The 25,626-nt window shown below is 40.9% G+C and overlaps 2 protein-coding genes across 2 annotated transcripts in view; both read right to left on the reverse strand.

Moving 5' to 3' along the window:
* LOC105182834 (single Ig IL-1-related receptor) overlaps window positions 1-17,518 on the reverse strand; it is a 196,144-nt gene extending 178,626 nt beyond the window's left edge. The window contains exon 1 of the mRNA XM_025301198.1: window positions 15,885-17,518. Coding sequence (XP_025156983.1) covers window positions 15,885-16,102 — 218 coding nt within the window. The 5' untranslated portion in view covers window positions 16,103-17,518. The remainder of the gene's footprint in view (window positions 1-15,884) is intronic.
* Window positions 17,519-20,614: 3,096 nt separating this feature from the next.
* On the reverse strand, window positions 20,615-25,532 carry LOC105182830 (probable cytosolic oligopeptidase A). Its single transcript, XM_019841154.2, has 11 exons — window positions 25,303-25,532; window positions 24,610-24,773; window positions 23,960-24,345; window positions 23,661-23,817; window positions 23,317-23,553; window positions 22,970-23,096; window positions 22,246-22,630; window positions 21,908-22,020; window positions 21,635-21,802; window positions 21,325-21,456; window positions 20,615-21,079 (listed from the first exon to the last, which is right to left on the reverse strand). Exons 1-11 carry the CDS (start codon window positions 25,386-25,388, stop codon window positions 20,851-20,853), a joined length of 2,184 nt encoding a protein of 727 aa, XP_019696713.1. The 5' UTR covers window positions 25,389-25,532; the 3' UTR covers window positions 20,615-20,850.
* Window positions 25,533-25,626: the final 94 nt, after the last annotated feature.

The following is a 25,626-nucleotide window of genomic DNA, read 5'->3' on the forward strand; positions in this document are numbered from 1 at the left end:
TTATCACTCGCATCAGTCATGCGCGATGCTCCTCCCATTACTGCATCAGCTGTTCGTCCATGAGCTCGGATCGAACGATTTTTCCTTTTAACGACCTTCTCTCTCTCTCTCTCTCTCTCTCTCTCTCTCTCTCTCTCTCTCTCTCTCTCTCTCTCTCTCTCCTCGGATAAAGGCTTCGAAAGAAGGCACACCATTCAATGTTTCCCTCTTAATATTTGACAGAATATCATTTCGTCGAAATCAATCGAAATTTCACTTGAAATTCGGCATCGCGAGATAACGATTCATTTGATTCTAAATTATACGAATGCAATGAAAATTATCGTTGCGATTTAGGACAAACGTCGTAATCTCGGGACGATTGTAAGAGCATTGTAAGAGAATTTTACATAAATTTTAATCACAAAACAATTCCCTTCCATAATTAATATATAATTTAAAGAAAAATTTAAAATTAAAGAAAAAAATATGTTTTCCACATTGATGACTTAGTCTTTCTTGAAAAACTGAAATGACAAAAGTTTCCAGGCAGCAAGCACCTTCAGCTAGTAGGTAGTTTTCTGAAAATCAATAGGGATTTCCTGAACAAAGTAACCCAGTCCCGAAGCAGCGTAATTTCCACAACGAATTCCTGCGAAGGCAAATGTCGCCCGTCGAGTCTAACTACCTATTGTCTGTTGACACGGTGACTACTTTTCGAAATTCAGGATCCTTTAATCCTCGATGTCGCGCAACTCCGCATAATCTCGAGATGTTCGGCGCTAAAATACACAAGCTCGTCCCCGAGTAGATCAACGTCGAGTAATTCGGCAATTAAGCATTCAACTCGGTGCGTCATTCAAATCCGTAAAATCTGCTCAAAGTCAAGCCGAGTGAGAAAAACGACCTCCAAGCCGAATGCTTGAGCTTCCGGCGGAATCTAGATGCTGCAATGTATCCTGCGAGGATCCTCCCGTGGGATCCTCGAATTTCCGGGTATCCTCCATCGATCATCGACGCCCAAATAAAGTACGCGAGGTGCAGTGGAGAGACGCGCAAGGATAAACATCGACTACTACGCGGGCTCGACGTAAATCTATCGTGCACCTAAGGGTGAGAGAAACAGAGCTCCGACCTGGAGAAGATTCTATCCTACCGCCTGCTGCCTGTCTCTCTCCCTCGCCCTCTCCTCCGTCCTCAAACTTCACCTCGTCGTATGCACCTGCGTTTCTACATACACACGTATTTCCTTGTAAACGGTAACGTTCCCGGAACGAGCGACATCCTGCGCACACACACTCCCGGCGTCTTTCTTGCCCTCTCCCCCGGCCCCTTCGCGCCGTTCTCTTAGCTCGTCGTCTCTTATTAAACGACCCGTCTGATCGTAAAATCACTGTCCAGGCTCCCTTGTAAATTTCGGGACTCCTTTGCGGAGCGGAGCGGAGACGGCGGCGGCAGCGGCGCGACATGTATCTGCGCGCCGCGCCGCGCCGCGCCGAGGGAGCGAGCGAGCGGAGCCGCCGATTCGCTTTAACTCATCAATATTTAACTCGTGCATTATGCTAATGCGTTAATTTCGCCGATGTATCGCACACAAGCACTGAGCAGCGGCCCTTCAAAGCTGGGACCTGGCCGGGTTCAAAGACGACGCTCGAGTGCGCTCGCTTATTCGCGGAGCGGAGGCTCGATGCGATGCGATATGCACGTGCACGTTCGAGTCGCGATTGCGCGACTACGTTAATCGTCATTATCAATATTATATGTTAAAGCGATCACGTGTTGAACGCGCTCGGTAGCGGTGGTGACGGGTGCAGTGCGACAAATACAGAATTCACGAAGCATTTTTATTCCTCACGACCGCGAGGCGAGTCGCGAGGAATAAAACGCGATCGCGCGGCGCGCGTTCATGCACCGGGGACACCCGTTATACGGCTGGCCGAGAAACCGAGCCATGATCGCGGGAGGAAGTAGAAACGCATTATCAGCTTCTCGGAAGGCAGTTTTACCTGTACGTTACGCCGCTCGCGCTCGCGGTGCCGGTCACGCTTGTCAGAATTTGCACAATGGAGTCATGTATGACTGTCGCGTTGAAATGATATTTGGGACAAGGAACATAAATCGATATTGTCGAGGGGAGGGGGAGGTCGAGCGGCGGCGGCGGCGACGACGGAGCGAGTCGAATCTCAGAAAAGCCGGGTCGTTCTCTGCGGGACGAATTAAATATTCTCCAAACTGAATTCCGACTTTAGAGTAATGTTAATTAAATTCAATCGGGATTTTCGTCAGAGTGGTTTTCGTGGACCACAGCTCGGTGGTCCACGGATTTGATTCAACAGTCGGATGACTCAAGTGTAAATGAACGAGACGGATAAACTGTGATCGAGCGATACATTTCTCGAAACAGATCGTCACGATCTCGATTTCGAAGAGATCGAGATTCCGCTGTCGCATGTCGTATCACTGGACACCTTCAAATTCGCGGGAATCACAGTTTCCCGGCCGCAATAAAAGTCCGCTTAACATCATAAATTACTACGCGGAAATCAAATTGCGTTCCTCCGAGCGATAAAAGCACACGGACACACGGACACGGACGCGGTGCCGACCGAGAATGCGCCATTAATTTTCCGATCAATAATACGGAGCATATGCAATACACGTGTGCGGCATTACGTGGTATGCGCGCGCTTTCACAGCCGCATCCTCCTCCTCCTCCACCAGCTGCTCCTCCTCCTTCTCATACTACTACCACCGCCGCGCTCTTTACACAGAGCAGCGCGTTTTGAACGACGTGTGATTCGCGCTTTGCGTATTGCGACCGCGAGAAAAGAAACGGCAGTATTGTGCGATTCCTAGAATGCGATTTCACCCGCGAGACGACTGGAAAAGTTTCGCAGCGAACGGCTGCTCGATAAAGTTACGGCGGCGAAGTTAAGCGGAACTCGCGACGCGAAAAGGGATAATTTTCACCTCGCCTTTTCGACGTTGAAGACACACTTAGAGCGAGGCACGCGAATAATATCCTTCTTTCTGCGGAAGCTAAGCGCGCGAAATTTTGATAATAAAAGAATCTTTTGATATAAAAGAAGATCCCGCTGATCCCGCAAGATTTACTTCGGAGCGAATCGAAAATAGCGTCTCAAAGTCGCTCTTACATCGACAAATCCCGTTTTGTTCCCGTTTCGTTCCCAAAACTATTTCCAATCATTTTTAAATCTCCTCACGAGTCCCCGCGTCGACTGCCGCGCCAAATTAGAAACAAAACATTCTTCCGAGGAATGATAAAACGGTTTGTCTGTAAATTTAGGACAAATATTCTCGCGAGAAAACAAAGAGAGGAAAAAAAAGAGAGAGGGAGAGAGAAAGAGAGAAAGGAAATCGAAAATATTATCCGCAACATTTGGCAATGACGATTTCAGCGAATTCATAGCGCCGTTAATCCGCAATCAACTTTTACAATTGCGCGTATAGCACAAAACACTAGATATTTCTGCAATTTAATTTCAAAGTTTGGCGAAGAGGAAAAGCCCGGCCTTGATGTCGCACACTATCCACCGCGTACACACACGTTTCCCGGAACACCCTACGACACAGGAGGTAGCAACCCCGCCGCCGTTGGGTCATCGGCCACGGTTGCATCAATTATTAACGACGCAACCGGCGAGCTATAAGACAACTTTATAAACGATACCCGGAACAGAAGCATCGCTCGGAGTCATATGATTCCGGAAACCGTTTTTGCGCGTTGTCTCGAACGCCGATTAACAAATCCCACGTATCGCTCGCACGTGTATGTGTGCGCCTAACACATACGTAACACACCCGCGCACATGAATCCCGCGGTGCAACTTTCGCAACGTGCATCGGCCGCATAATGAGGCGCGCACCGCTCGGTCGCGCATTAAAAGAATGACCAATCGGATTCGCGCAGGAGCGAAAGTTCGCTCGGAAGTTCGCGATTTAAAACGTAGCGCACGAGTCGGGAATAAAGTTTCTCCGCCGCGAGAGATCCTCCTCCTCTCTCCGTGAAGGGGAGAGGATCTTTCTAATGAAAGCGAGCGCGAAGTTTTATGCAACGCAAAACGGCGGCGGCGCACTTGTACGTTCGTGAGATTTAATTGCGAGAGAGAGAGAGAGAGAGAGAGATGCACGCCCGCGCGCTCGTGAACGAGCAGGCGAGCGAGTTGTTGCGAACGCAAAATCAGAAAATTACCGTTTTAATAGTTGCTTTGCTTTTTAACGCAGAACGACAGGCGGACCGGCGCGCAAATTCGTCGCGTCGTCGAAATTATTGTCATTATTGTTATTACTCCTTACCGCTCTCATATCTACTGTTGTTGTAATGTTCTGTCTTTATTACATGCGAATGAAAGGAGGTTCTCGCGCGACGGACACGACGGACGTACGTCACGGAAAAAGCGGAATCCGTTCAAAACTCGCGTGAGTACATAATACACACGTGTGGAAATTCGCGGGGAGGGAATGTAAAAGAGTCGTAACGAGACCCGATTTGCCGCGGAATTCATAAAAAATTCACTCGCGTCTCACGCGCGCATCGTCGGCATTATATTCACGAGACGGTCGATGACGACGAGTTATTCTTCCGCAACAGAAATAGAAGTGAGTGCACTAATCACCCGCAGGTGCCGTCGTCTCTTCCATACGTTTTCCATCTCTAATTGGCAAAGCGTGACGCATGGTGCGCCGACTTCTCTGCTACTTTGACTAACGGTAAATCCGCCGCACGTCCGATCATCGACCACGGCTATGCAAATATATCGACGTGGAACTCGACGATTTCGCACCGCGTAACCGCGTCCGACTCTTCCGTCCGCGTACGTTTCCTTCCCGACTCAGCAATTGCACTCCCAATTGCACGTTACACCGAATATTAATTATTTCGTACTTTCACGCGTCGTGCTACACGCTATTCCATAGAATTTTTGTTCTTGGCTCTTGGATTTCTCTATTTCTACTTTTATAGTTTGTATGTAAAATTGTGTGTTTTCTTTTTAACGTACACAGTTAAAAACGTTTCGTACTTTGGTTTAAATTTTTTGTGTGTAGAAAGTTTTGTGTTAAATTTTTTATACAGTCGTGTGTTAATTTAACATATCGTTGCTTAGACTTTCTTGTGTTAAATTAAGATTAACTATTTTAATCAAGTGTTAAAATAACATTTTCAAATGTTGAAATAACACAATTTATATGTAAATGCATAAATTCTTGCTCTGACACATATTTTATATGTTAAAGTTAACATAACCTAAAATGTATTAATTTCTTCATTATAACAGTTATCATGTGTTATATTATATAAAGATTGGATTTTTAACACATAGATTATGTCAATCTAACATTTTCATTTCATCAAATCATAGATAATTACTTTTCCCAAATGTTGAAGTAACATTCATTGTATGTCGTAATTTAACACAAACTGTGATCTTCTTGACGGCATTCGAATGTTAAATTTTTGTGTCAATTTTTTACATATTATGCTATGTTACTTTTTAACATATTTGCTGTACGTTAAATTAACACATAAATGAGAGTGGATGATTTGAGACACATGAGATATGTTAAATTTAACACACATCGTTTCTTACTCGTATATCATATATTTCACGTTCTTAGAGAGTTAATCCGAAAATATTTCATGAGAGCTTTTATCTATCTATTTATCTCTCTCTTTCTCCCCATATCCATCTCTATCTATAGCTCGGCAGGTCCTAAAAATCCTCGATATCCCCTCTCGTTCTTTTTTCCAAGCCTTCCTCCTCCGGGCAGCCGGTATTTCTCCGCGTTTCCTGAAAGGCAGTAACTTGGCGTACGCGGAACATTTGCGGCCGAGATTTACAAGAATAGCGCTCTCGATCGGAGCAATACGTATATCTCGGAAACGCAATTTCCAACTCGCTGCGATATATACTTTGCATGCCGTTACGTGCGCGACCTTTTCTCCAAATCTCTGACCTATGAAAGTTTCACGCCACTCGTTCCGACACATATCTACGAACGAGATGCGCGCGCGCGCGCGCGCGCGATCTAGCGCATTCGATCCCGTATCGTACACATCGGGACATGATAACGAAAGCGCGACTCGAAACGTCGGCCGGAAATATCGAGATCGATGGGGATCCGGTTTTAACGACGCGGACGAAAATGGACGATGCGTGTTTCGTATTTGTGTGTTTGCGCCGAGGACGCTGTGCGTGCTTGGCATGTGTGCGTGTGTTTGCGCATGATGTTATTCGCCGCGTTACTCGATACCCAATAATCAACGACGACGGACGGTGTCCCGTGAATTTCTAGCAGTGTCATTAATTTTCGATGCCAATTTAACTTGCTAATTTGATCAAGTGATTACTTCATTATATCCGAAGAAGCCGTACGCGGCTGTAATTGCATTTGCATTTTTCATACTTCGTCGTACGCTTCGAAAAGAAGTCACGCGCGTCTGGAATTTGAAGAAAGACGAACTCACAGGTGGAATATTTATGAAATGGGAACGATTGCGAGGACTGTTTTCCCCGCCGTTCACATAAATATTATTATTCAGGCAAGTGACTAAAACTGACGAAGGATCGTTGAGTAATTTTTCAGGGTACAGTGGAAGGGAATATATATGAAAGCATTGGATATATTCAGAAATCCAAGGCTGTGACGAGTGCAAAAATTTTCAAATTTCCAGATTGAAAAATCTGTAGACTTAAAATGGCTCAATTATCCAAACTTTCCACGCGGATTTAAAATCCGAAAAGTCCGCTAACAACATATATCGTGACAACGAATATTCGCACCAATTAAACCTAATCTCGCAGCGACTGAACGAATCTTCAGGCGTTCATTCGTGCTTATCCATGGTATCAGAGACTCGGCAGAAATACGAGACACCCGTTGACGGAAGATACTTCATTTTCCTGTTCAATGCTCCCGTGATCTCTGGAAGACGAGAGAAACGAGGAAAGCACACGTTGACAGATGTCGCCGAGCGGCCCAGAGCTCAACGCATTTCTCGTCGGAATTCTCGTCGAAATGTCAAAAGATCCTCTTGTGGATTTTGTCACCCTCTCCCTCCCCCCTCTCTCTCTCTCTCCCGTTCATCCTCGCGGTCTCTGTCTCCCTACTCTCGCTGTCACTCTGTCCTTCATTTCCTTCTTGTTCCTCACGTTTCCCAATTTGGGACGATTTCTCCTCCTTACCCTTTATTCTGTCCCTTTGTTATCTACACAATGTTCCGAAACTATTTGTTCCAGCAATTACATTTGATCACGAAATTATGAAGAATGAAAATATCGTAGTCTTGGGTCACTGATATTTCTCTAAAATTATTGTTTATTTATCAATCGTTAAGCTAATGCGACAAATGTCAGGGCAAATCTTCAGAGCTTAGAATTCGCCTCCGAACAGCACCTTGCGTGCCATTTGGATTATTACCTCTTCTTGACTCTAGCGCACAAAAGATCGAATATATAGATTCCGTTTTATATGTGGAAAATGCAAAAAGAGATGCGACAGGAAAGTACCATCCTTCCACACAATTGGCAACGCGTTTTTCTCGCTTTCTCTCTCTCTCTCTCTCTCGCTTTCTCTCTCTCTCTCTCTCTCTCTCTCTCTCTCTCTCTCTCTCTCTCTCTGTCTCTCTGTCTCTCTGTCTGTCGAAAATTCCGACCGTCCATCGACATCCGAAGTGCAGCTCGAATTCGCAATGACCCAGAACAAAATTCGAGACTGCCGTCGCTCTTTCCTGCCCGTTCGGCGAACAGAACTTTGACGCACTTTTCCCCGTAGCGAAATCGCGCGATTACACTCTCTCTGAAGCTCGAAGATAAAACAGTCTTCTGCGAAAGACGCGAATTTCTCGCAAGCAATGCATACCGCATCTTTTCTTTTTCATAGACAATTTACGACGCGCGAGGCCTGATGGCCTGTCAGATATAAAAGATATAAAACTTAACTGATTAAGAATCATAATGATTCAAGAATTCATAAACACAATGCTCCTTCTCGTAAGAAGTTGAGAAAATTTAAACTAGAATTTAGAAAAATCGTCTGTTATATATTACATTATTATTACAAGAAACTATAAAATTCGTGATATTCTTGTACATTCTTCGAAATGTAAAATTTATATCAATTTGAAAATAAGCTTGTTCAATTTAATTTGGACGATACGAGTGTAACGATAGCTGTAACAGCAGTGTATAATGAATCTGCTTTAACCCTTTGAGGCACATATTTTTCAGAAGATCCGAATCACATAAAAATTTCGAAATTCAAGATGGCGGACGCAAAAATGAAAAATCGCGATAATTTCGGTGGCAATGGGTATTGTGGGCTTTTTGGAGTCGCTGATTACGAATCCGTTATCAGATTTTCAAAATTCCAGATGGCGGCCACAAATATGAAAAATCGCGATAATTTCGGTGACAATGAGTTTTGGACCTCGGATTCGTAATCAGCAACCTCGAAAACTAACCAAAGTACAATTTCAGCTAATCATATAAAAATTTTATGATCCGCTATCTTGAGTCCGCCATCTTGGAAAATTAATTTTGGAATTTGGACCTCAGATTCGTAATCAGCGACCCAAAAAACCCCCAAATCTTGATTTTGAGCAAAAAATTCACTCATGGTTCGTGGAAAATGATTTTTTTCTGTAAAAATGTGTATTTTTCACACTTTGTTTATTTATAATAAATGGACAATTTATTATAAATTTATGGCAGAACATTTTTCAACCTTTCATGTATGTTCCCATATCATATAAGAAGCTAAAAAACGCAAAAGACCCGACAAAAATCCCTCAAATATGAAGTATTTCACAAAAATGTGAGAATAAATAGGTGATAAGTATACTTACCACTATGCCTCAAGGGTTAATGCAGATTATAATTTCCTCGGGTCCTTAAAAAATGATTTGCACCGATGATACGCGCCGGACGCCCCGATATATTCCCGCGTAATAAAAATCTTTGTAAAATGCAGATCTCTGCATAATTAATTGCGACCGGCAAAGGTAGCCGCGCTGAATTAAATCTTTCTTTTCTCTTTTATCACTCGACTCGGACTTTCCAGCCGGCCGTCGCGAATTCATACGGCGTCAATTTGAGAGCTGCTGTTCTCATAAAAGTATTTCGCGCGTATACACATGCACACACACGAACGCAATATGCACGCCGATGCACGTCGGAAAAGAGGCGTCTCTGAAAACGGGGAAACGACTTTCCGCGAAGCGATTACCGTCTTCCGTTATTTCGAAATCGCGTCCTCGGCTCTGATCCTTTGCTCGACACGGCAGGATCATTATCCCTAATAACGCGAGTGTGTCATTCGGATGCTGGTACGAGGTAATGTTCGCGCACGATTGCGCAAGGTCACCGTGGACTGACACTTTAACCCTTTCGGCCCTGACGCGGATAGATAGGCACGTCCCGCAAATTGCAATCGGTGGAAACATGGCGCGCGCGCTTACTTCGCAACAATGCTGCAATTTGCGCGCTCGCCAAGTAGGAAGCGTAAGGGAATTGCGCACTTGCCATAAACCGCGGAACAACGTCTGTGTATTTGCGCGTTATTAATTTACGCGAGCGATGCTGGACCGAAGAATGAAAAGCAAAAAGAAAGAGCGCCGATAGTTTCGGAATCGATACGCGAGACGGACGACGATATCGGCACTTGTGACGTCCAATTCAAAATATATTTTTCAACTCGAGGACATCGAAATTCAAATTGAATATATTGAGACTTCATTAAACGCGCGTAACGAGATTGGAATTGTGTAAAAAACAGAAACCCGACAGAAAGTTACCTTCCGAATTTTTGCACGAACGCGAATCACGCTTGTATGTGTGCGCGCGCGCGCCACTTCGCTTTATATTTTAAACACCTTCGAATCAACTTCACACAATCAGATCACACAATCGAGAAGATACTTAAATATTCGCGACAACCGCTGCCGAAATCTACGAACCCGTGATGCAACAAACGAAAAATCACAACAGAATCTGTCGAGGTGAAAATCGCGAAAAGCAAATGGTCCGGATGGATCGCCGCAATCGCGAAAGCTTTCTCACACCTCTCGTATGGATTTTAAAAAAATAACAAAGCTTCGACCGAGAAGAAACAAAAAAGAAAAAGAAAAAAATTATGAAAATAAAGGAACAGGAGGGAGACAGGGAGAGACTTCTGTTACTTCTGGCGATTGTTTTGCCGGAATTTTATGCGCGCAGTATGCCGGCAAAAACGGTGGGTGAATGGCAAAATCCATATCGCATAAAAGCATTCTGTTTCGTTCCTTTTGTTCATTGCATTCGCGCGCAATTAACGAGCTTGCGCGAAAAATGCCTCGTGTGTGTTTCGCGATCATAATTCAGCCCTTTCAAATCCAACACCCGTCTACCGGCCCTCTTCTTGCCTCGGCCTGAACAACCCTCTATCGTCGCCCGAAAGAGAGATATGGTAGAACTAAAAGATATTTATGAACTTTCGAATCCCCCCCCCTCCCTGAAGAGAGGGGAAGAAAAAGATCCCTCGCTATCTTTCACGAAAATTCTATTTTTCAGGAGAGGGAGCGAGCTTTCGTCGAAAATTATGCTAAACGCGTCCAAATGAAATTTCTATTAAAAATTATATTTGCGACTAACCGAGGGGAAGATTACGCTTATTTAAATCACAGCTTCAAATTCCACAAAATCAACGTTTCTCTCTCTTGCTTGTTTTAACTTATTTCCTCGCAATTTCCGTCGATCTCTTCCACTTCCACAAAATCCTTAAAGTCCTGCGCGAGAACGGCACCACTCACTCCATTTGTGAAATTACATTCTATTTCCATTGGCGCGCGGTAAATCGCGCATTCGGAGTCGCTCAAAAACGCTCTAATCATATTTCAAGAGTCGCTGTTTCAAGCTCCGAGCAAACTCACGGATTCGGGAAACGCTCGTCATCTTGGTTTTTCATCCAGATGCTCACGAGACCTCCGCGATCGCCATTAAATCGAAAGACGGACGAGAAGAAGGAGAAAACGAGCGAAAGAAAAGAAGGAAAAAGGTCCAGAGAGACGCGGTCGACGAAAGCGGTTCGGCGAATCGCGGCTGCGTTTTTTTCCGTGAAATTTAATCAAGGCTATCCGTCCGCTATCCGATTTGATCCGGGCCGATCGGAGCTGATCCGAACGCGCCTAAGCATAATTTCGTGCGTGTTCATCGCCGACCTGCAGATGAACACGGTCGATAGAGACGTATCACACGAATGGGACGAGAAAAGGTCGAAGACGAAATGAAATAGAAGAGAGAGAGAGAGAGAGAGAGAGAGAGAGAGAGAGAGAGAGAGAGAACGAATAAGAAAGGCATAATCTGGAAATTCGGAGGAGCGAGGGGAAAATCGCAAAATTGGAAAAGCCCGGAAGACTTAATTTACGTTACGACACGGTGATATCTATGCTGGGTTTTTTATCGAACTTCTATCGGGCCGGTAGTATTTTGAGCGATCGGAGCCATTAAAATGCCAGCAGACAGCAGATGTTGATTAGCATAAAATATTGCTTGAAAGAATTTAAATAAATAATCCCGAGCAAAAGATTATCCCCAATAATAACCTCATAACTTGACGATACATCGACGGGAGAACTAAACTGTCCTATAATAACGTCAATCGAATGATCCAGCGACTACTCGACTTATAAGAATGTCACGCCGATATTAGCTGACAAAATTGCCCAAAATAGAACCGAACCGATAGTAACCTGCCGATTTAAGGGGATCGAACGATCAAAATAAAAATCCTAGAGAGAATCTCACGACACGCGAAAGACCGGATGAAATACCGCGGCACAGAGGGAAACGAACGTGCATATTCTCGGCGAAGAAGAGTGGAATTAAATAACCTGTTAATGACTCGATAATTAACGGTAGTACCCGACCATCCGTGCGTCGCGAATACGAAATTCGACGTAAAAGCCGTGCCGACGACGGGGAGACAACGGAGTCGTGCAATTGCGAGGGTAATTCGATCAATACGCGATGTTGATTTTCGCGACCGTGTGACTTTTCAGGAAAATACGTACTCCTGACGGTGGATGACGCGCACTCGCGCGCGAACACGCGAGGCACAAACGCACCGTTTGACACCTGGAAGAGCGTACTGCACCGACACACACGCCCGCCCGTCTTGGCACAATGGCCTCGTAAAGTCCCACTTTGTCCCCGGGATAATAAAGTTCCCGCGTGAGAGCGCGAAGGATCCTCCAGAAAGTCCTCGGGTGGTATTCCTTTGTTCGGTGCTTTGTGGTTACTCGACTCGGGGGGGTGGAGGAAACAGCGGCCAAAGCTTGTCACAACCCTCCGCGCGCACCCTCCTCGCCGCCCGAACCACCCGCCGCGTCTTACCCCGCCGCCGCCGCCCACGCCGCGCCGCCGGCCCTTCGCTATTCCCACCCTTCGTCGCGGCTTCCCGTTATTCCACTTTGTGAAGCGCGCCCCTCGATTTATCGCGGAATAAACAAGCGCTCCTACCCTAGCCCACCCTCCTCCCCTCCCCGCCGCCGCGCGACGTCCTGTAATTCGCGTTAAACTAGGACTGTCGCGACCCTCGGGAGATAGCGCATTGTAATTCGTAGGAAAATAGAGCCGGGTGTGTCGGAAAGAGGGTATCTCTCTCCCTCGAACTAAACGGGGAAGCGTCTAGTTCCTCGGGCACGGAGATTTTAGCGTTGCGCGAGTTTATTTATATCGAAGGTGATAATTAACGCAACTGATTAATGAACCTTGGGAGCGTTGGGAACAACAGATAATACGAAAATATTTATTGTTGTAGATACGAGGGAAAACTTCCGTGTTTTGAATCGAGATTCCTCATACTTTCTTATAATAGCTCGGATATTCTCTTTCAATACTATATAAAATTAAATTCTGCCCATTGTGTGTAGAACATTATACAGAACGTACGAATTTAATACAAATACACAAACTGTAATGTATACGAGCGAATTGTGAGGTGCTCGCGCGCGGCATTAAGTCATAAATTGCATTCGGCGTTTCTGAATTTCAGCCCTCGGGAGTTTCGCATTCTCAGATCGTAATAAAAATCTTCAAACTCTAATTCGCGCTTTCGCCGCGAAACTTTCCTCCCTTCGCGTCCTCGGAACCCGTTTACCTCTTTTCACCTCGCCTCAAAAAATTGCAGGGAAGAAAAAAAATATTCTCTCCTTCGCGGGAAGATTTTTCAGAAGATAAATTACGAAATTTCAGAAGAGGAGATCCTGACGTGCTTTAATTTCGCTCTCCTTCTCCCTGCCCATCGTCCGGACGTTATTTCACGATTTATCTCGAAAAAGGAATACGCGCGTCATATTTCCGCGTTAGACGAGCTCCTAATGTAAAACTGCCACGATGGGAATCCGGGTAAAGCGTCGTGAGCACGAAATAAAGATTTGCGCGAACGTCGAAACGATGGAATCCGGATTCACGAAACTTTTCGCGAATCAAGAGAGTGAGAGAGAGTGAAAGAGAGAGAGAGAGAAAGAGAGAGAGAGAGAGAGAGAGAGAGAAAGAGGGAGAAGTTTCCGCGTTTTCCGTCTTTGCGCGCGGAGATTTACAAGTCACGTACCGAGCGTCGTAAGCTTATAAATCTTTAATGCGCCGTCTTTCAGCGCGCGCCGGGAAATATTGCGCGAGCGATGAGAAAAATGTAGGTCAGAAGACGCGAAGAGCGGCGTGAGGATCCTTGAGATATATATATATATATACACATATATACACACACACACACATATATATACATACATAAGGAGCCACACAGGTACGAGGATCCGATTGTAACAGAAGTCTGAGGGCTGCGAGAAGAACGACGCGCACCGGGGCATGAAGAGGGTAAGCAGCGAGAATTTAAAGGGTATCAGAAACGAGTCAGGAGAGAAGGGGAGAAGGAGAGAAAGAGAAAAAGAGAAGAAGCTCAAAAGAGAGGAATTAAGGTCCCGATGTCCGAAGCATGTAAGGATTAGAGATTGCGAAAGTCCAAGAAGCTCTGAGGGATGCCGATGTGGAATTTTAGTATAAAGCTAATTCGCGAGCTTATTGGAATTTATACTGGCTTACGAGAAATCTCATCAATGTATCTTTTACTCCTTCATCTTCTGCATTCTCCCCTTGCATATATGCTTGTTATAGAATGATTCTAAAGTAATTCTTATTCGTAACTATCAACCTTTGCATCTACATTTGATTTTCATAAATGCTCGAGTTGTAAACAACTAAAATGTTCGCAAGATTTCCGCGATAAAAATACACGATAAAATCATTCATTTGCTTTTGTAAACTATACTTCAGAAAAGATTACATTTCAATACTTGATTATTAAGATATAAACATTTATTCTAATAATTGAAAATAAAATTTTGATGGAGAAGATGAAACGTTTAATAACTTTCGTGTTAAATTATATTCTTGTATTTATTTTAATCATCCCCCTCAATATAAAAATCTATAAAAATTTATAAAAATCTGGTCTAAAGCTTATATTTGATATCTGATATCATGAAAATTCATAAGATTTGTGGTCTATGAAATATTGAAAATGGCTAAGAAAAAGACACTCTCGCACTAAGGTGGATTTCAACAACTTGCATCACCCGATATACGTAAAACATATCGTATGTGTGAACAGGTTACCGCTATGTATCGCGCACGATAGCAGCGATAACAAAAGATGTCTACAAACGGGTACTTCAGGTATGAAGCGAATACTTTGCGCTAAAAGCAAAATGTCATTCGCATAATGCGGATGCTTCGGCTGACGGCCTTTGTGCCGAAAGCACTCGATTCGTTTTCATTCGCATTTATCACCTATCGAGTCGTACGCGAACAAAGGGGAAGCAAAATGCTCACAGAAAGCTGAAGAATGAGCAAAAGCATTTGTTCTCTATAAAAGAAGCTCAACTAAAAATAAATATACGTGAATATTCATTAGAAAAATATTAAAAAACGCAAGTGTGAACCAAAGAAACACCAAAGGAAAAGATACTTCTCGGCGCGACAAGAACTCTCGCACAAAAATTCGCAAGGATATTTTTTCTTTTAGCGGAATTAAATCGGGAATGCCCACATTTTTAAGTAGGTAAGAAATATTATAAGAATTGAAAAGAATAAAACAAAATCAAGGTTAAAATTGCTAAAGTAAAATTGAAGTTGGTAATCCCGGAAAGGTAATCTCGGAGATATAAGAATGTGTGTGTGTGTGTGTGTGTGTGTGTGTGTGTGTGTGTGTGTGCGCGCGACTTGTTTCCACATAAATCTCATTATAAATATCGTATTTAATCAAATGACCATAAGTAATCAATATTATTTTACGCATAATGTTAAACGAGAATTTTTCTATATCAGCAATAGTAAAAATACACAAAATTTTTAAGCAATATCTTATACACCAACTGAATGGGAAAAAGCTCGGGTGCAATATTTTCACTGAAACTAAACAAACGTGAATATTCATTGGAAAAATATGAAAAAACGCAAGTGTGAACCAAAATATGAATTTAGCAACTTATAAATTTAGATTGTGTTTCAACTCTTAAGTCAATTCCAACCAACAGATAAGTAACTTGCAAGTTAAAAAATCTTTAGAATATCTTGTCTACAAAAATTTCTTATTATCTTGAAAATTCTCAACAAATTTCAATACATGTGTCTCTTTATTACACGTACTTTCGCTACTTTTTACTGCTGCCTCTGCCTTAGTATTCGAATTTCAATCACGCTTTCATTATTTTATTACTGCTATATAGATCAGACCATTTTCTCATTTACATTTGTTTTACGTTTGTTACGCGACATCACACCTCAGCGCCCGAACTTTTGTTCCGCAAGGTGTACGGTATGGATCGGCAAAGGATCATAGTAAGTACTCACCATTCGATGCTCCTGTATCCCCTGAGGCAGCAGTGAAGGGCCTTGAACGCACCCACGTTGGCGTACTCCGTGGTAACGACCTCCTTCGTGAACGCCAAGCCACCCGGTAGATTGCCGAACTTGTACTTGGTGCAATAATCCTTCAGCTCGTTGCCGTGACCAATCGCCGACAGTATCGGGAGCGCGACGACGATCCGCAACGCGACCGACATTTTCATTTTCCCGTCCGTTATTCGCGTGCCGCACGATACGCCTAATTAATCACAGTCCGGCGGCACTGCTGTATCTCGTGCGGTTCGGCTGCCTCGATCGACGATGACAACAACGACCGTCCTTCATTACAAACCAAACAAACACTGTCCCCGAGCGTCGACCGGTCGCCGCGCGCTTCACGCTCTCGAATCTCACAACGGGACGCCAAGTTTTCGTCCGGGTGAGCGAGTGAGAAAGAGCAAGAGTGTAGGAAAGACGGTCGACGATTTTCGCCAATTCGAGACACTTCGGTCGTGTCAAAAGACTAACGGTTAACACGTTGGCAGTCCCACACGTTGCGCGTCGCGCTCTGCAAGATTTACCGCCAAGATTACGTCGGATTCACCGTTCACACAGTTCTCACGATGACTCATCGCACCAACATGCCATCGTATTTCGCGATTTGCGCCTTTCGACATCCGCGACAACGCCACTCGCCGTCGCCGTCGTCGTCGTAATGATGATGATGATGATGATGATGATAATGGTGGTGGCGGAAAACTCACGACAGGCCGCCGCGTCATGCGGCGAATCTCGCCCGGCACGACAAGGCGCGAGAATGGACGTGAACTCCGATAAGAAAGTATAGGTTATTTCGCTGCGTGAGACTTGTGGAAATCGAGCATTCACCTGTCGTCGAATCGGACGTGCAGCGTGCACGCTGCCAATCGGAGTGCGAGATGCTCGTACTACGGTGTCAAGTTATTGGCGGCGCGCGTATACTTTACTCTCGCGATTCAAACTCCGCGCGCGACGATCGCGATTCAAATTCCGCGAAAACACGGGACGCCATATTGCAGCTGGTAAATAATACTCGGACAAGCGTACACGGGCAGAGTTCACTTTCTCCCACGACACTCACCACCGGGCGGCGGGAGGATAATATCGGCTGTTTGCCATCAAACACGGCGCTTTGCAAGGCGCATTTACCTGGGAACGCCAAACACTTGGCGGAGCACGTCAGCGAGCGAGTGTTGCTGCTCTCTCTCGCTCTCACTCTCGCTTCTTGTCAGTCTCAACTGTCCGTCTCTCTCTCTCGTTCTTGCTCTCGGTTTCACGGCTCCGACTCCCGCTGTATCTTCTTCCGAGAGACGAGGTTCCCCGGTACGGTTAATATTTACACGAAGTCAGTCGTACAGACACGACGTGTATTAACGAACACGTGACGGCAAAACTGCTCTTCATCCTGTCGTGCGACAATGAAGGGAAACAGAGCGTAGAGACACCGCGCGATGCGATATATCGTACTGAGACATACCAAACTCTGCGGCCTCCGGCGACTCACTGACGCGCGCAGCGTACTTCCCCCACCGTTTTAAACGAGCCGCCTGTTGCCTCGCGCCACTTCGGCCGATTCCGCCGCCGCTCGACTTCGCGCCGCCGGCCGGCGGCGCGTGTTTACAGACGGCGTACGACGCGACAACCAAGCTCCGGTGACTTTGTTCTCTGTGAATAAACAAACGAACTTTCGCATTCTTCTCGGAAAACTAGATCGGACATGTATAACTGAGAGATAATCAATCTAAACACTTCCTAGGCAATGAGGATGTTTCGCAAAAGCACGCGCGTCGTGCAGACGATTTCGTTCCAATCATGAACGGCAGATTTCTCATGGACACTACTCAATGCTAGTATTATTCGCTAGACTGTCAATGAGAGCTTTTAAATTTGATTCTTTTGTATTTTTAAGTCTTGATCAAATTTAAAAATATACAACAACCAAATTCAAGAGCTAACGTTCGCTAAGCGTTCAACATGATTATATTATTGAATGCATACTTCGCGCGGCTTATCAGCATATTCTATTTAATTATAACTTCATATCAGTTTTAATTAACAAGTTGCGTTTGCGTTCTAATTACATACTGCGATTTTCTAATAAGAAGGGGCGGATTGATAAAATGCCGTTGAAACTGCCGTTCTCACGAATAAGCAAATCGATGGTAGTTGTGAAACAAATTGAACATAAACTCTAGTAAAATCTAGTTTGCAATCTATTTCTTTGAAAGCTATTATTGCAAGATATTCTGTCTGGTGATGATATAAAATCTTGATTTTCTAATGGCTGAGTTTCTACAGTCTTGTAAAGCCAAAATATACAATTAATTATAGGAAACCGAGAGGATAGAAGCAAAACATTCGTCCATGAATTGCATTGTCTAATAGAAGAAAAGTGAAATTTTAAATACGAAACTAGTAGTAGTGAAAAATCTCTGTCGGAGAAAACCGTTTTCTTTAATCTTACACATTTCTTTGATTCTTTTTATCAACCGCAATACTATGTTTGTAAATAGACTACGTTTAAAGACAACAGTAAATAACTGTTCTCGACTTTTAAATTTCTCGACTGTTTAAATTTCTCTTTTTTTATCAATTCTATGCAATAAAAACTTTTAAATTATTACATGTATTAAAGAAGACATATTCTTCACTGAAATAAGCAAGCTCTGAACACGCATTGAAGTCTTAAATGTAACTTAAATACAATTTGCAACATCCATCATGCCAAGGTATAAATTTTCTTTACACAATTATGTAATAATTACGTAATTTCGTAATTACATTTTCTCGATGAATCACAAAAACATACATTTCATAAACAACGTACAGTGTCTCGTAAGAGGATATAATGCGTCAGCGGAAACGTGGCTCTTCGAGACACCCGGTACAAGGCGACATAATACCGCGTGAGATGCCGGGATACTGGCGGAGGAACGCGCGTTGTCAGGCCTGAAGAAGCACGATCTCGGCCCTTCCATTCGACGAAATCTCCTTCGCGCTCTCGGCGCGATTAGACAGTCTGGTGTACTCGTTGCGCATTTGCAACATGCACTCTGCTGTCGCCAGGGTTGCATTCTGAGAACCGTTGCGGTCATTTCTCCTCGTCTCCGTTCCCCGCGACACAACGTAAAGTACGCGCTGCAACAACGACAGCGATGTCAGCGGATTGTATATCGACGTGTTTCCAAGTGCGAATAGCGAGTATTTTATTTTATTTTCTGTTCCTCGCGAAAGCATTATCTATCGACTTTTTTGCCGTGATCTACCCGCACCTGATAAGCAGACTCTTATCGATATTACGGCAGAATATGAGACGTTAAAGTTAGATTCGAAATAACAATGAAATACGATTGAAATCCAAACAACGTCAGTGTGAATTCTTCTCTGAAAAATTCCATTCGGGCATTTCGTATTTTGAAAATTCTCTCCGCTAATATTGTCTTAATTCTCGTTCAATCCACATGTTCCTGTTTTACTTTTTCATTCTTGTTTTCCGCAAAATTTTCGGCATGTGATTTAATCCTGTCTTTAAATCCTGTAAATAAAACGCATGAAATTAAAATATATTATCTTCGCTTGCGCACGCGTCGCTTATTGTCTCTACAATACTCAGAGATCTCACGTTCTAGCTAACTGCAAACGAGTGAATTTGATTGACAAGACGTATTGTATTTAATTAATGTCGCAAGGAACCATCGACATCGTAAATAAATCTATTTTACTATAAATAAGCGTGATTAATGATCTCATAAATAAATTTTGCACATGCGACGCCTGATAATGACGCAGCAAGACATTTAGTATTCATACGGAGAAGGTGACTCATAATCCTACCTACCTACCGCGCCGTAATATAACGGGTGGCAAAAGGATCGCGAACATCTGATGCCGTGTAATAATGAGTATCCGAGCGGAAAAGCCCAGCCTGTTTGCGACCATTAATCAAGTATTTCATCTTTGAACGAAAAGCAAAGTCTATACCATGTCCTGGATGAATGTACCGAGTATTCTTTCAGCCGTGTCAAATTATCATCTTTCGAAATGTTTCTCTCGTAAACGATCTGCGGTGCAAATAATTACAATATTATAACAGATCGTAAAGTAGCTTCTCGGAATTATGCATGTAAAACAGTCTCGCATAATTCAAGAAATTGCAATCTTCTAGTTGCAAAACAAACGCCAATAGCTTTCCGAGAAATTGATTTGCACAGTATCGAGTTACGCATACGCATTTTTTCCTCTCGTCTCTTTAATCGCGTCTTGATAATTTCGTTAGATCAAAATTTTTTTTCATTTGTCTCTCCGTGAAACTTATCGTAAGATATCACAGTTTACGATCAATGAACTCTATGTTACACCAAATAGATTAAACAAATAATTTTTGATGTTAATAATTTTTACATTTAATGATTCGCGATATCACCATCATCTAGCGGATGATCGTACGAGTTAACGGAAGCGCAAAAGCCTCAATTATTAACATACGTAAAAATAGGAATTGATCAATGTTAATAAAGGAACCGCGTTTATCGACAAATGACATCTAAAAATAAAACCACTCTTAGATCTTGGCGTAAATTCGACGATAAGTACACGTCGCATATTCAAAGTATATACCAAAATCATAGCATTTTTGGTTTCAGGTGGATGTGGTATTTATAGGTAACACATATAATTATATAATTGATTACATAATATAAATTGTCCTCAATATAAATCGATTTATATCATTACATAATATATATTACACAAATCGATTATACATATTACATAATATATTACATAATATATTATTACATTATACTGTGTTATATATTACATAATATAAATCGACTTTACATCGATCAATATCTCGGAATTTACTATATGAATCTAATTTATTATTCCTTTGCACCACTAATTATGGCAAAATCTATTCAATCATATAGTTACATCATTTGGCCTCTGTCACTCGCGTCAAGCCGGAATTATCAAGTAATGCCTGTGGACTTGGATCTCTGCCTCTGAATTTCCTGAAAATCTCAGCGGCAGGGTAATTGCCACCTAGAGCCAAGAATGTATTGCGAAATCTCGCACCTATTTCTTGTTGCTTTGACTTGTCAAACTTGACCTCCTGAAATGCTGTGTACAAGTCGGCGGCTATCATTTGCGACCAGGTCTTGCTGCAAATTAACAATCCTTCGAGTGTTTTAACCGACGTAACCGTACTTAAATACAATCATTATAAACGTTAATCATAATCATAAAAAGCACATAATCGTTAAATAAACACATAAGTAACAGTAATGTTAATAACGATAAACGGTAAAAAAACTTACTGAAGCACGGAGATTAAATACCGATCCCGAGAATGTTATATCCACACAAGGCAAATATTTATGACAACTTATGGAAACAGATTTCTTACCTAAAATATGCAGCTGCCCAACTGCCACTCCAGATGGCCTCGAAAGAGCAGACATGGACGTCTCTTCTCTCCAGTGGTAACGCAAAGTACTTCGGCCACAATTTTTTCATTATGGGTACCCAAAATGTTTCACTGTAATATTTTCAACATTTAAACACTTGTAATTAGCTGTAATTCAATATGAGTCACATCTGTTCAAAGTATAGGATAATTGAATTACGCTTAGCAGAAATTAAAAACAAAAATGTTTCATTTTTGTATTTCATTAAATTATCGAATTGAATTTAAAGTTAAGATTTTCCATATTTACCTGGAATGCAACTCTAGATCCAATTGCGAGAGATAAAGCTCCTTACACAGCTTGTAGCCGGCGAGATGTGATCTCATTTTCTTAATATCCTCAACAATCTCCATGGGCAATGGTTCTTTTGTTTCGTAATGCTCGGAGATCTTGCGTAGCACAAACGGCTCATACAACCTGTCGATGAAAATACATGAGATAAAATATACATTGAAATAATTTATCATAGACGCATCGAATCAATTCGTTAATTTTACATGCTCGTATGATTTTATTTCGTACCAATTTTCCATAAAGTAGTCGCAAATAAATACCGCATCCCAATCCACGAACGATAATCCGGCGATGTCCGAATACTCGACTGTAGTTAGTAAATGCTGCAGAGCATGTCCGAACTACAATGTTCAAAAAAGCGTGAAATTTAATTAGTTAATTAATTAAGCATATGAATGCCTAATTTTGATATAATATTTACTATGTGATATAATATGAACTGAATATGAAATTACATTAATATCGACCAATTAATTAAGTATATTAACTATATTTAACAATTAAATATATATACAAACTAAATTTATCAATTATAACTTTTTAGAAGTAAGATATAAGATACCTACCTTCTGAAAGAGAATTTGCACGTCCTTGAAAGAGAGCAACGAGGGTTTGTCGCCCATCGGTGGCGGAAAATTGAAAATCAAAGCAACTAGTGGATTGCTATCGCAAATTTTGCTCTTGCTCTTAATCGTGGATACCCATCCTGAGTCCTGCTCCTTGCGAAACTTATCTTCGCCTCTGGCGTAGGGGTCCAGATAGAAGTTTGCCATAGGAACAGTGCTAGATACATTCAAGTCAAACACGTCGAAGAACCGAACATCCTTATGCCAGATATCTGCCTTTTTATTTTCGACAATTTTCACATTGAAAAGCGTCTCGATATGTTCAAATAAGCCCGACAAAACGGTTGACAATGGGAAGTACGGCCTCAAAACACTATCTTCACAGCTGGAGAAAAGATATATAAATATAAATATAAATATATATATATATATATATATATATATATAATCGATAACAAGACTATTTACATTATCGTACTGTACATAATAATTATACATAATTTAAATTTAAGGTATAAGAAAAAAAGACAATTATATTATGTATCATTGTATCTTTTTCGAAATCATGCAATTTTATAAAATATCTAATTATTAATGTGATAAATAAATTTCTTAATCAATATAATAAAATATCTTATTTAAATGACACTTAAAAGTTATATGATATAGAACTTTTTATAAATATTTTTTTAAAGAATCTCTATATTGATACCGATTTACTTACTTATATAAAAAGCGACATTGTTTTCTGCTCCAGTATGCCACATCCCACACCCTTATAATATCTGTAAAGCCTCTATCCTTCGCAAAGTCTGTTAAATTTGCAATTTCTCGATCCTGTATAGGTCGCGCTTCGATAAAATATGAAACGATTATTATTAAAATATTAATCGGTCAATTAAGAATCAAGAATATCTCATTGTTAATAGATATAATAGATTAATATGTTAGATATGTTAGATATAATAAATATATCATAGTGTTATCTATCAAAAAGTGTATTGTACTTCTGTTATGATAAAATTGATATATTTATCTTTCATGACAATATAGTGCTAAAGAAAATCTTACCAGTACTTCGAAGAGTTTCCAATACGTTCTGCAAATTCTCCAAATTGCCAGCCATTTTCGTCTGCATACTCATCTCCGCGAAATGCTTGTATCCTAAACGCTGCGCTTGCTCGTTTCTTCTGCCTCGTATTTCTTCCAAAGTTACACTGGCCTGAACAGATTTTTCTTGATACGTGGAGCACCGAGTGACGTCGGCATCCCAGATTGTCGCCCTCAATTTACGATCAGGACAATGCTCTATAGATACAAGGAGAATTAATAAATGAAATTAAATATCAAGTGGTAGACAAGACAAAGCACTATCATTCAATTAACATATTCACGGAAATATAAAAAATACATGCCCATAAACGGTTCCATGATGTATGGTTTTAAGGTAATCTTCCATGGGCCTAAGAGAAACTGCTTGGGATCAAGTGCAATGGTTTTAAGAAAATCCTCTGGGAAGTCTTGTATGACGTCTTCATTTTGTATCGTGAGACTATAAACTCTTGTAACAGCCTAACAAAATCAATTTTAATGAAAATGGTTGCTAGACTTCTTCCAAAACATAGTTATATACATTGTAGACTTGAAAATAACATTACTATATTTATATATTTTATATTATAATTATGGGTACATTATAATTATGGATACAAACCTCATATTTTCCCTTATATTCCTTGACTTTGCGCCCTATATAATCCATATCATCTACAAACAGCTCATAGTCTTCACCTTTGAGTTGCAAACCATTTAATGTCCCTTCTAGTACATACTTGCTCAATACTCGTTTCTGGGAGTGCGTTAATTTTATGTCTTTATTCTCCAGGGCTTCCTTAAATACTCTATAGAATGATGCATTGTTAAATTTGCTAACTGCAGCTCTTGATGCACGCTCATGAATAAATACATAAGATTTTGTGGGCATCACACTTTGATTGCCAAAATATAAAGTCTTTGCTATGCCCCATGTAGTCTCTAAAGACAAGTATGCATCTTCAATTGTATGCAGTAAATCATTAAATATATCTAGATCTTTTGTTGCTACAAAAAATGATCAAAATTAGAGATTAAACAGAAATTATATTTTCTTTTTATTTAAAATGATATGATTATATTATTTTTATTACTTGGTTACTAACATAAAAAATATAAAAAAGATATTTTATATATAATATACTATATTTAAAATGAATATTTTTATTAACTTTGAAATAAAATATATTGATAAGTAGATAATCCAGTAAAATAATCATTGATTATTTTTAATTAATTATATATTATTTTATCTTGATATTATATACCTACATTCTATAACTTCTGCTAAGCTTTTCATCTTTTCTTCGAATTCTACAGTTTGCCTCCCAATAGCAGCAATACATTTTTCAATTGTAATAGTATTAAATTCAGGCAAATTGTTATTTTTTAACAATGGATTCTTCTCAGATGATTCATCGCCTATCTCTGGTAATCTTGACACAAAGAATAAATATTTTTAAGTTATATAAATTATATAGTATACATATGAACATAAATTCAATGACAAAGAAATTAGATGATAACATAAGATAAGGAAAAATATAAATGAGTAGAAAAAATATATATAATACTTTATAAATTAAAAAATTTTGTTTTATAAATTAACATAGTGTATGTAAATATATCAATATAAAAAAATAATGTAAAGAAATATACAAATTATATAAAATCGTACAAATTATACAATAACTAAATCTGATGCAAGAGATATATATAAGATGACAAATATACGCAAATAAACATTTAAAAATAAAGTTAGAGTTTTGCACAGTACAAATAGTGCATAAAATATATTAAAATTGAAGCTGATATTACGGAATAATAACAATTATATAAATACTACGAAGACTTTCGCATATAATAATAAAGGAAATGTAAAAATATCAATTGTAGAAAATATATATTTAAATGGAACCTAACCTCTACACAGAAAGAGAGAGAGAATCACGAGAGCGAACTTACAAGACTATGTATCCATGTCGTTTAGGTATTTTCAGAAAACTCTGCCGCGTTGATATAATTCTTCTCACACAGAAGGACACTGCCATTTTGCCATGCACATGAAAGTATTTTATAAACTAATCTCAAAAATTCATTATATTACTTTATCAAAAAGGATCGACCGCTCTGAAGTTTACGCAGCTAGGGATCCCCATAACTAACATTTGTTCGTTTCTTCTATACTGGCTGTACTGGTTAATTTGAAAGAATATAAATCAGGAAAATATAGGAAAGTTTAATAAGAGACGAATTGGAAAATATTATTGTAAATGAAGAAAAAATATT

Source organism: Harpegnathos saltator, unplaced genomic scaffold (assembly GCF_003227715.2).
Source record: "Harpegnathos saltator strain DR-91 unplaced genomic scaffold, Hsal_v8.6 scaffold403, whole genome shotgun sequence".
In the NCBI taxonomy this organism is placed as follows: Eukaryota; Metazoa; Arthropoda; class Insecta; order Hymenoptera; family Formicidae; genus Harpegnathos; species Harpegnathos saltator.

What these genes read in the sequence shown, in the direction of transcription:
- LOC105182830 (XM_019841154.2), bottom strand. Translation starts at nt 25,388, where the DNA reads ATGGCAGTGTCCTTCTGTGTGAGAAGAATTATATCAACGCGGCAGAGT. An exon ending in CTTAGCAGAAGTTATAGAAT is followed by an intron (nt 24,346 to 24,609) that starts GTAGGTATATAA and finishes CATTTTTTGTAG; the next exon opens with CAACAAAAGATCTAGATATA. An exon ending in CATCATGGAACCGTTTATGG is followed by an intron (nt 23,554 to 23,660) that starts GCATGTATTTTT and finishes TTGTATCTATAG; the next exon opens with AGCATTGTCCTGATCGTAAA.